This window comes from Alternaria infectoria (genome assembly GCF_024043175.1).
Source record: "Alternaria infectoria strain BMP 0036 chromosome Unknown scaffold_1, whole genome shotgun sequence".
NCBI lineage: Eukaryota > Fungi > Ascomycota > Dothideomycetes > Pleosporales > Pleosporaceae > Alternaria > Alternaria infectoria.
The window spans coordinates 1,723,657-1,738,116 of NW_026250690.1; the positions used below are offsets into that span (position 1 = coordinate 1,723,657).

Consider the following 14,460-nt stretch of genomic DNA (forward strand, 5'->3'; position numbering starts at 1 on the left):
GCGACGACGGGTGCCTTGTTCGCCGAGTCAGTTCTGGCAGGCACGACGCGTGAATCTGAGTCAACCCCGCGACGCGCTTTCGCTACTTCTTCCACCATCACCACTGCGACGACTACGCCAGCCACGACAACGCACAATGGCGGGAGAAGACTACAACGACTTTCTCGTTGCGCGGGTGATTACCGAGCAGGGGCCGGTCACCTACAGGCTGCTTAGCAGAGCGACCAGCTCCAATGTCAACACAGCGAAACGGTTCGTGCAGCTCTTGCCAGCCTCTGAATGCCGGCTCACATGATACAGGATGCTCTTCGAGTTCCAAAAGAACCAAAACGCGCGGAAACCCAAATCGGTCCACGCCACCTACCTCGTAACTGGCACACCCAAGCGAACCGTAAAACCCAATGGTGCCCCCCGTCCGAAGCGTGAGGACGCCGACATGCGCAGCTCGCCCTTTATGAGCTCCATGCCCGAACGAGAAGAGCCCGAAGACTCTGATTACACTAGCGATTCCGATGACGAAGATACACCCGCACCTGAAGGTGTGAAAGAGACAAAGATTGTATTGGTAGGAGAGGAAGACTTGGAAAGTACGATTGGCATATGCTATTGGAAGGACCCAGCTGACGGCTGCACTAGAGACTAGGTCAGAGTTTGAAGATGGATTCACGGCTCACGTTTACAGTGTGGAGCCCGGCCCGCTCAAGGTACGAGATTCTGTGAGGCTTCAGGACCAATACTAAGACATATAGGCTGTCCGCGTACTGTCTTTGTGCAACCACGAGGTCGTAACAGAGTATGCAGACGAAGATCCTCTAGAACGGTGGAGAACATATGGTTCCATTCAAAACGAACACATCAAGGTACGCACATGGCTACAGCTACACGGGCGCGCTAACATTGTTGTAGCGAAGAACTGCAAAGTATGCTCCTCCTACTGCTACATCGAAGCCCGCTGCGAAGACCATCACGAAGCCTGCCGGGAAGGGCTCTTTTGCTTTCGCGACGAAGGAAAAAGAGACGTCCGCGTCTGCGAGAAGAGGAAGCGCGTCCGAAGATAACACATCCGGTCGCTCAACGCCACAACCCTCGGCGGGGTCTACTACACTGAAGAGGAGCGATTCGAAATCTGGGGTGAAGAAAGACAAGGCGACAAGCGACCTGTTCAAATCCTTTGCAAAGGCTAAACCGAAGGCGAAAGAAGCGCAAAAGTCCCAAGAGTCCACACCAGCGCCGGTCGAGGATGGTACGTACACAAACAGTCTTTTCTGGTTACACGACTAACTTCGCTAGAACCAATGGAAGGCATGTCTGAGGATGAAGGTGATCCCGATGATGAGCCCGAGATCAAGATCGACGAGGAGAAGAATGAGGCAGCCCGCAAAGTCCGAGAGGAGCGAGCCGAACGATTGCGCAAGATGATGGAAGATGACGGTAAGTCTTTCGAGCTGGATATGATCGTAGTGTCTGACGTGTGTAGATGAGGAAATGCCGGATGCACCGGCCACAGCAGAATCTCAGCCTGAAGCTCCTTCAACAGCGGCGACGGATACCACAGAGCCAACCGAGGGCGAAGCTACCGTCACAGTGGAGAACGGTCGCAGACGCGGCCGGAGACGAGTGATGAAGAAGAAAAAGGTCAAGGACGAGGATGGCTATCTTGGTAAGTAGCCAGTGCACTCTGAAATCCCTCCCACTGACTGTGCATAGTGACCAAGGAAGAGGCCGTCTGGGAGTCCTTCTCGGAAGAAGAACCTGCACCAAAGAAGGCTAAGCCAGCGCCAGCTAAACCAACGAGCTCGGCAAAAGCGAAGAATGCTGGCAAGAAAGGCCAAGGAAGCATAGCCAGTTTCTTCAAGAAAGCCTGAGAGATCTACAGATGTGAACAAGACGAACAGCGTTACCACAGCTTCAGCCGAACAAAGCAATATTCAAGCATAGCGTACAAGTCATTCGAATCATAATCGTGTATTTGGAATGACCAATACGTCGCTCGTACCCGCCAAACGTTTCGTCCATCTTGCAAGAGCATATTGTCCTACCACTTGAGCAGCAAACTCCTGCCGGTTTGGCGAAGCGACGTTGACCAGGTCGCCGACTCGTGCTGCCCCAGACGCCTACTGTACAATGTTGTACACAGATCTTGACTTGTTGAACAGTGTCTGGATATCGTGATGTTGTGTGACATGATTAGCATGTGATCGAGAGCAATCCTTTCTATAGACAAGCATGCTAAGCTTAAGTACAGATCCAGTTGGTGCCACCCTCAACACTGGAGCCTGAATGTGTTTGTATTGCAAAGGTGAGAAATCGAGACTCCCCATCTTCTGGGTTCGCGTTGTCGCTGATGACTGGCGCGGTCTTACTCGGATGCCCCGCAACCCCACGGAAGCCATGATTTGCTGGCGTACAGCTCTGTCGTACACAGTGTGCTTTTGGTGTCCGCAGATACCATCATTCTTAGTTACTTTTCTACAAAATACATGTCGAACAGCCGCACAGGTACTTGCACTAGACTAGACACAGGCTACTGACCTCATTGAATCTGCACGATTGCGCAGGTACCGATCTAGGTGATGACGACATCATTCTCCGACACATCAAATAGTCTGTAGCTTCAGAGCTCAATTGACTTCCATCATCACGACTAACACAGTATCATCTACTCATAATAGCCATCATAGCTTCACGCACAGCATCCCGCCGCCTTTCGCGCTTTCTACGCACCATGTCTACCACCGCACCCTCAGCATCGGCCCTCCCGCCTGCGCCATGGAAGTCCCTGTTCAGCGAGCACATCTCGAAGATGAAGTCGCCTGAATTTGTGTTGGGAACGCTCGATGCAGCTCCCAAGGGCTCGCCTACACCCTTCGTGCCCCGCGTGCGATACTGCATCCACCGCGGTTTCTGGGCCGAGCTACCAGAGAACAAGCACAACGATGCAGAGCGCAATCCTCAAGTCTACCAGAGCGATTGCCCAACGTTTACAACGGATGTTCGCATGGAGAAGGTCGGACAAATATTCGCGACGAGTGCGGGGCACGCTGAGAGCAGCGAACAAGTGCAGGGCAGTGGTGGTGGAGGCCCTGTAGAGGCTGTGTACTGGAATGCTGATACTGGTACACAATGGCGGATCAAGGGAAGGGCATTCATAATTGCACCCGATATTGAGGGCGATGACGAGAGCAGTGGTGTAAGGACTGTCAAAAGCGAGCTGGGAAAGAGGATGAGGATCGTCGATGAGGGCAAGGAAGGCGACTTCAGCTGGCAAAGGGAGCTGACCGGTTTCTTTGGTAACCAGAGTCCTGGCATCAAAGGTAAAAATGGCCGCTGTCTACTGTACTTTGCAAATCGCTAACAAGTTATCTCAGGCTCATTCAAGAACCCTCCACCCGGCCAGCCAACCTCCAAACCATTTGACGACAAGAACCTTGCCCTTGGCTCCAAGGTCGACGATTTGCAAGACCCCGTGGCACGCAAGAATTTCCGCCTTGTGGTGATTGTGCCAGACTCGGTGGAGCAGACGGATCTCAGCGACCCAGCAAAGGCACGGAGATTTAGATACACGTTCGACGAGAGCGCAAAGGCCAACGCTGGATGGAGGACTGAAGAGCTCTGGCCGTAAAGGCGCTGGTGAACAGCACGCATGAATATGGTTTCGAAAGAGTTCTAGTATTTCGAATGTTCGAAACAATACCACGAGTTCCCAGGCATTATTCGATGCCTTGATCGGGCCGAGCGTATGTTGTGCTGTGTAACTCGTTTGTCACATAGACCGTGGACCCTTGCTGGATGCACATGGGTGGTTCCGATGCAGTCTTCCCCACAATGTGGCTCAGGTCGGCGACCACGACCATGGCCCTTGTTGATTTGAATAGTCGCCTACAGATGGCAAATTTGTTGAGCGCGGTTTAGATTTACACGGTGAGAGGAGATGTTTTCAATTGCGTAGGGCAACACACACGGGCAAGATGTTTTTCTTCCTCCTATATGGAAGGTGAAACCTGGGCAAGAGGTTTGTTCATCGCAAGTCCCCGGGCTGATGACATCAAAAAGCAGACGTGCGAAACGAAACGCGTGTTGAGCAGGCCCCTTACCCGCACGACAAGGGTGCGCTATTTCAGTCGCCAGGTTGCCTGAAGGAGTAATCGATGCGGTGCGTAGTTGTCAACTGCCTGGGATCAACCTAGGCGGCCAATCTAAATAATGATGTGTGCGTTAACATTCAGGCGCACAGCTGTTTGTGTGGTAAGCTTCAACGGTTAGCAGTCCAACGGTATTGGGTACGCATTTCAACAGGTCAGGTGCGCGCACCCGCCTTCCTAGCCGGGCATCGTTCGCGAGCACAAGCAGGTCGGTCACTGGACTGTGCACAGCAAGTCATCATTTTACACAGGACCAAGATCGTGGACGGTGTCTGCGTCATGTGCGTGGACACTTTGGGAGACCGGATGGGTACGGACGACGATACGGACATGTGGGATGCTCGTCGTTGCGACTACCGCATTTGGTAGGCAATTCGCAAAGTTGCGAAGAAGCCAAAGGGCACCCTGTTTTCGTTTCGGCTGAGGCGCTGCGGCACGGGTATACGACGCGCCGCCATCGTGCTTACTGGTGGTATTAGCCGCCGGGCGGAACTCATATGCGCGCTATCGCCAAGGTCGATGGATGGGGGTGAGCTGGCACCGTTGGACGGGCGGCGGGTGTGCTCCGAGATGGATGTTTCGCGCTGTCATCGCAACTCGAGGAGATCATGTGCATGCGAGCCAGCTGGAGGCTAAGAAGCGGTGCCCCTGCCGGCTAGTGGATTGCGACAGGTGAAGTGTGTAGGTGCGTTATCGTGAAGCCATGCGAAACACGGTGACAGTGGGATCGATCTTGTACGGCGTCGGCCATGTGGCTGCGCAACGACGACACACGCGGGCGCGCAAGGAGTGAGGCAATTGAATCTTGTAATCTGGCGACTCGTCTGCAATAAGGCCGAGCGCCCTGTTCGATCACCGCCAAGGGTCGACGAACCGTTGCTGCGGTACCCCATACCTCTTGCAAGCGGAGTATCCTCCCTGCACCTTGCACCCGCGCCCATGCAAGGCCGTCTCGTTGCTTTCTGGCTGCCCCCTCTTTCTTCTTGATGCAATGCACCGTGGCCTTGTACCACCATCGTCCCACTCGCATGCCGGCAGACACGACTCCGTTGGGTCTGTGAGTCTGGCCCCGTTGATCGCATCTCGTAGCAGACGCACTCCCTGCCCGTCAGCCGTCTCTCCCCATAAGTAATCGCTGATCGTCTGCCACTATTTCTCCGCCCAACGCTGCACACGTACCCCGACCACGCCCTTTCTGCTCCCCTAATCCACATTCACCGCCTCACTGCTCGCTGGTCGACACTCAGGTCAACTTCGTCGCCGTTACCGTCGCTGTCATTGCTCTATGCAATAACCCGTCTGCATCCGACCCTGCCACCACCACTCGTGCCGCTTAACCCCGAATCCCCGGTCAATCCTCGCCCACCATGTCCGACATTGAGAAGTCGTTCGTGTTCCTCCAGGACAACCTGCCGCAATGGCTGCAGGACATTGCCAGCATCCAAGAGAAGGTCACGGCCATGCAGGCCAATAATACGAAAGTGCCCGTATCGCAGTCACCATTCGGGAAGCGGACCGACTCCACCGCGTCCATACGACCAGCACTGGACGCCATCGCAGAGGACGCAGCGCCTTCGAACACAACACCTCCAGACGCCGTCCCAAGTCGCAAACGAAAGTCGCTATCCGTCTCGTCCGGCCACGAACCTGGCACTGCGCGCCATCGCCCTCGAACCATGGTGGTTGTCAACTACGATGGAGACATGCAGAAGTCGTTCGAACTGCTCGTGCGGGCAATAGGGACTGGACGCAACATGCTACGTAAGGCCAAGATGGAGGCTAGGATGAATGAGATGGCCACCCAGGCAGAGTCGAGCGCAGAGGAAGACGACATGGACGACGACGACGAAGAGATCGACCTATCCAAAATCAACTACCGAGCCCGCATGTCGTCATTACGCGCGAGATCGGCGGCGAGGAGAAGCGGCAGACTAGGTGTCACCAGTGGTGTAGAGACACCTGTCGTGCTGTTCGATACCTCGGACAAAACATTAGAGCAAGCCCAAGAGCTGTGCGAGAAGTCGGCGCATCTCACATTACGTGACGGCGACTGCAGAACAGAGCTGGAAGGAGTGCGAAAGAACTTTGAGACTGTGTTGGAGACGGCAAAGATCGAGGTGGAGAAATGCAACGCACGCAAGGCACAACATCCACCTGAATTACAGGCGCACGAGACCTCCGACACATCCGTGTCTTCCCTAGAGCCCGAGATGACATACCGGAAAGACACTTCGCAATCCGTACCACCACCACCCGAACTCGATACTCAACCCAAGACCACATTGGCAACACAGCCTGCGCCTACCCCACAACCACTGAAGATCGTCGACATTGAGGTTGATGACGAAGACGACGATGACGACTTCGTACTGCCGCCTGTACGGCTAACCTCGCGACTGAATCGTCGAGGCTGATCCTCCTGATCCCATCCATTTGTCATTTATTATTTTCATGCGTTCAAGCGATTCCATCTCAGCCATTGCTCTCATCACGGCGTTTCGAATGCATTGCGGGTGCATGCGTCTTGTTCATGCATCATGTTGGGGACGAAAATGGAGGGCGAGGGCTTATATCCACATGCATCACTAAACATCTCTTGGGTGTCGGCGTCTTACAGCGAGGCATCGTTGCTGCTATCTTACAGCGTGTTCAATCTATCTCCAAGTTATTCATGCATCATGTCGCAAAGACAGTTCACGGTCGTTGGGAGACTATTGCTTAGTTCATAGCGCATTTTCATCATTACTGTTGTCCAACTAACATGACCGATTGCTCCATGTCTTACCGGCTCCCAACATAATCATTGTTCTATAACAAGTTCTTCGAAGTTGTGCTCAGTGAAACCCGGCATCTCCCCCGAGGCGATGTTTTCACTCGCTCCTTCCTCAGAACCACATGAGCGCAAAACAGGGAAGGGACACTGGAGCGCGTGTCCGACGCGTTCAGCGCACCTGCCTTGCGATGCATATTCACTCCCGATGCGTTATCATCCCTCAGTTTCTCCCCCGATCTCCACTCGCATGAGCTTCGCTAACCTCCTCTACGATCACTACCCTCAACTACCCAAATGGCTTCGTCGCAAGCGAGTACAGCTGAATTCAATTTCTTCTCATTCATAGAAGATGACACTCAAGTGACGGGTGAGACTACAAAAGAAGATCACGATGTGAGTGAATCATTCACTTCCCGCGTAGGCTACACTAACGCGACACAGTTGCTTGTCCAAGCAGATGCAAGCATCACCCGAGAAGAAACCGCTAATGGATCGCGTCACGCAAGTGAATCGCTCGACGATGCCAGGAAACCCCCAATTGCGTCCGAAGAAGCTTCCGAACGACGCGGCTCCAGTCATTCCAGCGAAACAATCAGCAGTGGCAGTACTGTCTTTCTCCACCCAGACGAGATCGGTCAAGGTGTTCCCGATCCTGTGAAGACACCGGTAAGTCCGTCCCTGATTCTGTGGTATAGTTTGATTAATGTATACAGCAAATCACGCCATCTTCTGGAAACAAGGACAGCAGCACCAGTTCTCCGCCTAGTGCTGGCGTTGAGAATGTCGTCGAATCCAACAAGTCACCGATGACACCACCCGCTTCCGCCGTACCTACCTCGTCTTATAGCTTGCGCAGCCGAACACAGAGTAAGCTCGTATACGACGTGAAGTACCACCCCATGGACGATGCCATTCGACCCTCTCAGGCTGCCAAACGTCGCTCGGCACACGGAGAAAAGCTAGTCCCCGAGTCTGGCGCTTCAAGTGAGGCTTCTAGCATCCTCGATACTGACGCTGATGAGACCGGCTCGGACAATGTACACAGCGAGGGAGAAGATGAGGAGGAGAGACCGAAGCGAAAGACGAAGAGCAAGGCGCGCAAGCAGACCAAGTCGCGACCAGTACCTACCGAGGGTACGAGACGGTCTACGCGCAATGTCTCAGGTATCAAGGCATCGTATGATATGGGTATACACCCTCAGGACAAGTATCTCGTCATATCCAGCGATGATGACGACAGACCGATCTCGAGCAACAAACACAAGAAGCTCTCTCGTAAGCGTGCAAATTCCGGACATAGTGCATCATCCAATCCCAAAGGAGCGAAGAGGTTTAAAGCAGTCCACGGGAGGCGATCGCGCCCCGCCGACTACGATACATCCGATGCGTTGGACTTAGACTCCAGTGGTGCGCCCGTATTCGCTAGTGTGGAGGACGGTAACAACATTGAGTCCAGCGCTTGTAGGTGGTCAGCTTCCCCTCGACATTCAGACTTACTGACAGAATGCAGCTACTGTCGCCCTCACATCCCCGCGCTTGCTGCTTATAGCTGACACTACTGGCCATGGCATTCGTCGCCGGGAAGGAATGGATGTCTGGCACTATCCTCCAGGAAAGAGATACCTCAACCACGATCGAGACTATTGGTCTGTCCTTCCAGGCGATGCCTTCGAAATCTTTCAAGAGAAACTTGAAGACCAGCTAGCGCGCGAAGCAATGGAAGCGTCACCACTGAACTATGAGCATGATGATAAGGAAAACCCCAGCAACACAGGCCCCGAGCCGCTCATCGAGGAGAATGAAGGGATGTCCATCATACCAGTTGCGCAATATCGACAGTCGAGCGCCGAAAAACAGGTGGCGGACCGACACTCCCTCGTCTCCAGCGCTCTTTACTCTGACGATCCTCCGCAATCGTACGGCCTAGACGGTACTGATAATATCCATGAATCTCCTCAGGATGACCTCTTTGACGGCATGAACATACTCGCGTCTGGACAATGTTTGCCTCCGGGTCAGATCCAACCCGAAGCGCAGACTGAGACGCAGGACTCAGTGATCGGTCCCAGCCTGATCAGCGATATTTCAGGGTCTGATTTGTGAGTCGATTATCACGTACGTCAATCTGATCGGTCAGACTTTATCGACTGTCTCTTCATTAGCCTTACTGACTAGTATCTATAGATCTTCGCTATGATTATACAGGCATATGCATGAGGAGCTACATCGTTACTATTTTCGCCAGTCTTCTGCAATATCTTTATGGATGGCGTTCTCTTCGGTCGATTATCATTGGAACTTATGCATGATCCTAGGATTGAGATATGTTCCTTTATGTTCTAGTTCAATCTACCACAGTACAGCGGGCATGGGTTTACCAAGTACGATGATTTATGTCTAGCTTGTTGCTGTCAGAGGCGAAGTCTGGAGCACCCCGATATATGGGCATGCTCATCTCAAATGTATACAGTGTACGATGAAATAGCGCGTGTAGAAGTGCAAACAAATCTTCGTGTCTTCACAGCACAAACTTTGCCGAGTGTGGTTGATGGATACCTGTGCAGTCGCCGATAGGACCAAGGCCCAATATTGTAAAGACTCTCTTCATACCTGCCATGGTCCTTCATAACGAAACAGGTCGCCGGCCGAGACATCCGATACGTTTCTTCCCCTCTATTTCACAAAAGCTACACCACGAGTCTCCTTCTAAGCCAAACTTTGTCGCGACGACTGAAACGTAGACGCTTCATATCTCGCATCGATATCCCGTACGAATCTGCTACAGCTACAAACTTGCTTCCTCTTGTTCTGTCGTCATAGTAGAGCGGTAGCGCGTTGTGAATGTCGTGTTTCTTCGTGACGATCTCGGAGGGCAGTTTATTATGTTGGAGTGGGAGCAACAAGATTAGGTTGTTTCAGCCATACGTTGATCACTCTTTGACAGAACGTCATTGGTAAATGGTGGCAATCTCCTCGAAAACAACGCATGGTATTACTCCTACTCCCGGCCTGTGCTCACAAGAAATATAGGCTGTGATGGATGCCTTGAGCCAGCCGTTGAGGCGCAGTCGTGTTAGATTTCAAGGACTGCATAGATAGCCTAAGTTGTGCTGTGTAGGATTGCGGCCTGACCATGGGTCGCCTTGCGGTCGCCTGCCCCGCGGCCTGGCTATGCTTGTAATGCTGATATGCTGATGATTAGAAGAAGATGGTTTACCTGAACCTACTTTCGCCCGGTGAAAATCGTCGATGTTCAATGTAAGTTCTTCAGTGGATGTAAACTACTAAACCTTAATCACCAATGACGTTTCCTACACTGAAGATCTTCTGCTCAGTCGGCTTCGATTCGCGATTTGACCCTCGATCCCGCTCGGCTATGGCCCGCCAGCACGTACCCTGTGCACATGCAAGTGTTCAAGCTCTGTACCGACGCATCATTGCAGTAGTATAGACGCACTTCAGAGTCCCTGCATACGCTGCCCTGTCCACGAGACTTGTAGAATCTATCCCAGGACTGCAATGCGCCGATATATAACCAAACTCCAGGCTGGTATACGAAAGCGAAGCGCAGAATCTATAATTGATCGTCCGGGCGAGCCCAGATGCCAGGTCACCAGGTTTAAGCGACAGCGCGCTATCGCCAGCGGAGCGGCCGGCTAGCGCTTTTCTGGATGCGATCTACGCTGCGATCCAAGCGCAGGGCTGGCTGAAGACGATCTTGGTGTTGGTGTTGGTGTTGTTCGAGCGCAGAGGCGGAGCTGCGGAGGAGGGCGAAGCTAGATAGCGAGCATGATGCTGATTGCTGCAGGTTCGTCAAAGATCAACCTCGGGAGCACTCGAGCTACCACACCACGATGCGTGCAGGCATAGTGCTGACAGTACAATCTTCTGTCCAACGCCGATAATGCGGCCTTTTGCCCCTCTGCGCGAACCTGCAGGTCGTAGCACGTGGAGATGACTTGCGTCCTGTTTAGGTATAGGGGACATGTTGCAGCACTTGAGCCGGTGGTTTAGCGAGAGGGCGTAAGCCACGGAAGTTGATCTTGTCCCGGTCAGACACACCACATCCTCTCCTTCGACCAAAGACCGACCAACACCACGATGCCGTACGCCGCCGATAATGCTGGCCGGACATTCAAGTGTCCTTTCCCGCGGAGTTATCTGTGACATGGCTCCCAACTTCATGGTACGACAGTCTCGTGAGACACATTGGCCTGCAGCGCGACGTCGAAAACGTGAGTAGCTTGCTTCAATACGATGGCGCTTGGATGCAATCCTGCCTCGAAAATTCGGTCTCGAGGAATCTAGTCCGTCATCAGCTGTCATTGTAGGTTTCCACCCCCGCCATCGCATCGCGGAGCGGCCGTTCTGTCACGGACAGTGTCACGCACGTTTCCTGTCGACCGCAGAAGTGTTCCAAATCCACCCTGGCTCTTTCGTTTTCAGCAAAGTGGTAGCGGCGCAATGTCGCAAAGACCAATGGGAGGAATTCCTTCTACCCTACCCTTGAACACATCTTCGCGAAGTGTTGCGCTCGTGCTCCGTTTTTTTCGCACGCTTAGGGTCCCTGCAGCTATCTTAAGCTCATCTGCCGACAAGCTTTCTCGTATGGTTAGATTGCTAGGAAGCTCCACGCGCGGCAGGGTTCTATGACGGCAGAGGCTAGACCTCTGAGACCCTGTAGGCTCAATTTGGAAGACCTCGCGAAAGTCGTTGCGACCGGGTCCTGCTACTGGCTGTGGCGTGGGTGACTGCGGCGTGTTGTCTTTGTTGTTGTTGTTCATGACTGGCTTCACGTCCTTCGATACTGAGCGTATAGCATGGGGAGACGCATACCGTTCACCGCATCACCAACAACGCAAAGGCCCCGAGCGGCACAGTGTAATCTGGACCTACAATCTAGTCTCCCGTCTCCCCAAACCGACCAAGTGTTCTGACTACTCTAGCGTCATCTATTCCCGATACGGTCTTGACAGGGGTAGTACAGCCAGCCTTCCTGAGCCAGGCACAGCCGCTTCCTCCTTCCACGGCGACCAGCACATGTACGCCGCACCCGGCCTTTTGTTTCTTGACTCTAGGCGACGATGAGCAAGGGCGGGGTGGGTGGGGCTTAGGCCTGGAAACAGCGGCCAGTTCACTCCGCCGTCAGTCGTCTGATCAGTCTAGCGTGCACCGTACTGTGTCTGGGAATTAGATATAAGGTGCCGGTTCACATCCCTGGATGTTGATATCACAAGCAAGCAACATTCAAGGTTTACTTTGCTACTACTGCTACGAACTATCCATAACTTATATTGCTTCGCCCCCTGGCTCACTATACTTTTTCGGAATAAATATCTACACGTTCGCGGAATCTATCATAACGGCCCTTTGAACTCGGTGATTGCTAAATACATTGGCCTCATTTCACGGGTCACGCAAAGCTCCTGCCGCCTTACGCTCTGGATCTGACCGGGCATCGCGATAACAAACGGGACAACGCACGAGGGGTTTCCCACGCGCACGGATTTCCACAACCGACGGCTCGACTGCGCGCTGCTATTAATACATAATCCCGCGGCCTTCCTCTTCTCGAGTTCTTGATTACCGGTCAACTACTCAGACAACCACGAAATAATCCCCAGAACTTCACCACTTCTACACATTCTCCATATACAAGATGGTCAAGATCTCTGCTATCGCCCTCGGGCTCCTCACCCTTGCCAGCGAAGTCTGCGCTCAAAAGACAGTCAAGGTCATGCCCTTTGGTGCTTCCATCGTCTCGGTACGTATCCCACCTTCCTCACTTCAAGTTTCCATCCACTGACTCCTATTCAAGCGATGCTGGCGCGCCAACCTCCAAACCAAGCTTAGGGATGCAGGTGTAACGAACTTTGACTTTGTCGGTGGCCAAAAGAGCACCTGCGGTGGGACCAACATCGACCAGGATCACGAAGGTCACCCTGGGTTCCAAGCCGCCGACATCGTCAAGAACAGCCAACTGCCTGGCTGGCTCGACAAGAACCCTCCGGATGTTGTTCTCATGCTCCTCGGCACCAACGATGTTCTCATCGGCAAGAGGCCTATCAACGACATCATCGCCTCGTACGACATCCTTATCGCACAAATGCGGAAGAAGAATCCCAACATGCAGATCGTCGTCTCTAACCTCCTTCCATTGGACCCCGCGCGCTTCAATGCCCAGGCCGTTCAAGGCATCAAAGACCTCAACGCTTACATGGCTACGCACATGCCTAAGAAGAGCAATGTGAAGAGCCCGGTCTACTTCGTTGACAACTTTGCCGACTTCGACGCAGTCAAGGACACAGACGATGGTGAACACCCCAACTTGCAGACGGGTGTACAGAAGATGGCGAACAAGTTCTTCGACGCCACTAGGACAGCAATCAAGGGAGCTGCTGCGGTCAAGGCGAAGAGGCAGAGCATAGTTGAGAGGAGACTACTAGACTAGAGTGGGGCGATGAGGTAGACTGTTACGAATTCATGACTTTTCATTGTGCTAAACTAGACTTGGGTATCTTAATGCAATGCCATTCCTTACTCCAGAAATCAAGTTTCGAATGTGATATGCCGCCAGACAGATGCCACCAGCTTTGATCAAGCTTGGGTATCGTTCTTTCAATATCAGGTTCCAACTTTTATACTGTCGCCAGACGGGTACCATGAGCGGAGGAGAGACGGTCGTCCGCAGGTGTCTTGGTGGTGCGCGGTCGTCAGGGCTTTGTCGTCTTGTCTGAGTCGCCCTCCGACTCGTAGACACCCGCCTGCGAGGTGGCTTTGTCCTTGGCGGCCTTGCGTGCGGCCACGATTCCACGAGACTTCTTGCTCCGGATGAACTTGGCTTCTGCAGCCTCAGCAGCCTCGATGGCCGCGATCTTCTGTTGTACGTTAGTGCCATGGTAGTGTCAGGAGGTGATGAGATACTTACGGCTGCCTCGGCCCTCTTGACCTCGTGCATGGCAATTGCGTCTGCCGCCGCAGAGTCCTTGTCGTTGCAGACGTAGGTAGTTTCGTATCCTGCTCGACCCATTTTTTCTGGCTGGTTGGCGAGGTGGTGGAGTGCTTTGATGACTACTTTGTAGTCTGGTGTGGCTGATCGCCATTAGCAAAAGATACGCTGAAGCCGTACAATATACTAACTGGTGATGGGAGTTTGGTGGTTGGAGAACCAAAACGAAAGCTCAAAAGTTTGTATATAGCTTCTAGCTTTTGTTAGCGCAGAGGTGAAGGGCAGTCTGGGGCTACTGCCCTTCACCTTGAGTCCCGGTGAAGAAGACATGGCTGCACAAAGAGGTTCGGCAACGGTGACGGTGTTCATGAAGGAGAGACGGAGACGGAGGGGCAGAAAAGACTGATATATGGCTAGCGGCTGTGTGTGTTTGCCTCGTTAAAGTCGCCGTCAATGGGGATTACGACGCCCCGGTGCAGTTTTCAGACAATGAGGAAATTGCAAACGCGTCAGGAAGAGCGGTGTTGCGGCGGCCAGGCAACATGCGGGACGCTCGAACATCAACATCAACACACAGGGCATCCAGGAGGAAAATA

The 14,460-nt window shown here is 53.1% G+C and overlaps 6 protein-coding genes across 6 annotated transcripts; 5 read left to right on the forward strand and 1 right to left on the reverse strand.

The window, feature by feature from the left end:
- Positions 1–136: 136 nt before the first annotated feature.
- Positions 137–1,865, forward strand: J4E92_000600 (uncharacterized protein; the record flags this gene model as incomplete). The annotated part of the gene is made up of 8 exons (XM_051492015.1): positions 137–252; positions 301–587; positions 637–704; positions 750–860; positions 907–1,243; positions 1,291–1,431; positions 1,478–1,660; positions 1,708–1,865. The coding sequence occupies 8 exons, from the start codon at positions 137–139 to the stop codon at positions 1,863–1,865; spliced, it is 1,401 nt and encodes a 466-aa protein (XP_051357527.1).
- An 860-nt stretch (positions 1,866–2,725) lies between these two features.
- On the forward strand, positions 2,726–3,622 carry J4E92_000601 (uncharacterized protein; the record flags this gene model as incomplete). Its single annotated transcript, XM_051492016.1, has 2 exons — positions 2,726–3,314; positions 3,369–3,622. 2 exons carry the CDS (start codon positions 2,726–2,728, stop codon positions 3,620–3,622), a joined length of 843 nt encoding a protein of 280 aa, XP_051357528.1.
- Positions 3,623–5,509: 1,887 nt separating this feature from the next.
- J4E92_000602 (uncharacterized protein) lies at positions 5,510–6,556 on the forward strand (the record flags this gene model as incomplete). Its single annotated transcript, XM_051492017.1, has 1 exon — positions 5,510–6,556. One exon carries the CDS (start codon positions 5,510–5,512, stop codon positions 6,554–6,556), a length of 1,047 nt encoding a protein of 348 aa, XP_051357529.1.
- A 564-nt stretch (positions 6,557–7,120) lies between these two features.
- Positions 7,121–9,018, forward strand: J4E92_000603 (uncharacterized protein; the record flags this gene model as incomplete). Its single annotated transcript, XM_051492018.1, has 5 exons — positions 7,121–7,124; positions 7,301–7,308; positions 7,576–7,581; positions 7,629–8,376; positions 8,426–9,018. 5 exons carry the CDS (start codon positions 7,121–7,123, stop codon positions 9,016–9,018), a joined length of 1,359 nt encoding a protein of 452 aa, XP_051357530.1.
- A 3,556-nt stretch (positions 9,019–12,574) lies between these two features.
- Positions 12,575–13,366, forward strand: J4E92_000604 (uncharacterized protein; the record flags this gene model as incomplete). The annotated part of the gene is made up of 2 exons (XM_051492019.1): positions 12,575–12,679; positions 12,734–13,366. 2 exons carry the CDS (start codon positions 12,575–12,577, stop codon positions 13,364–13,366), a joined length of 738 nt encoding a protein of 245 aa, XP_051357531.1.
- A 262-nt stretch (positions 13,367–13,628) lies between these two features.
- Positions 13,629–14,194, reverse strand: J4E92_000605 (uncharacterized protein; the record flags this gene model as incomplete). Its single annotated transcript, XM_051492020.1, has 3 exons — positions 13,629–13,793; positions 13,844–14,007; positions 14,161–14,194. The coding sequence occupies 3 exons, from the start codon at positions 14,192–14,194 to the stop codon at positions 13,629–13,631; spliced, it is 363 nt and encodes a 120-aa protein (XP_051357532.1).
- Between the last annotated feature and the right edge of the window lie 266 nt (positions 14,195–14,460).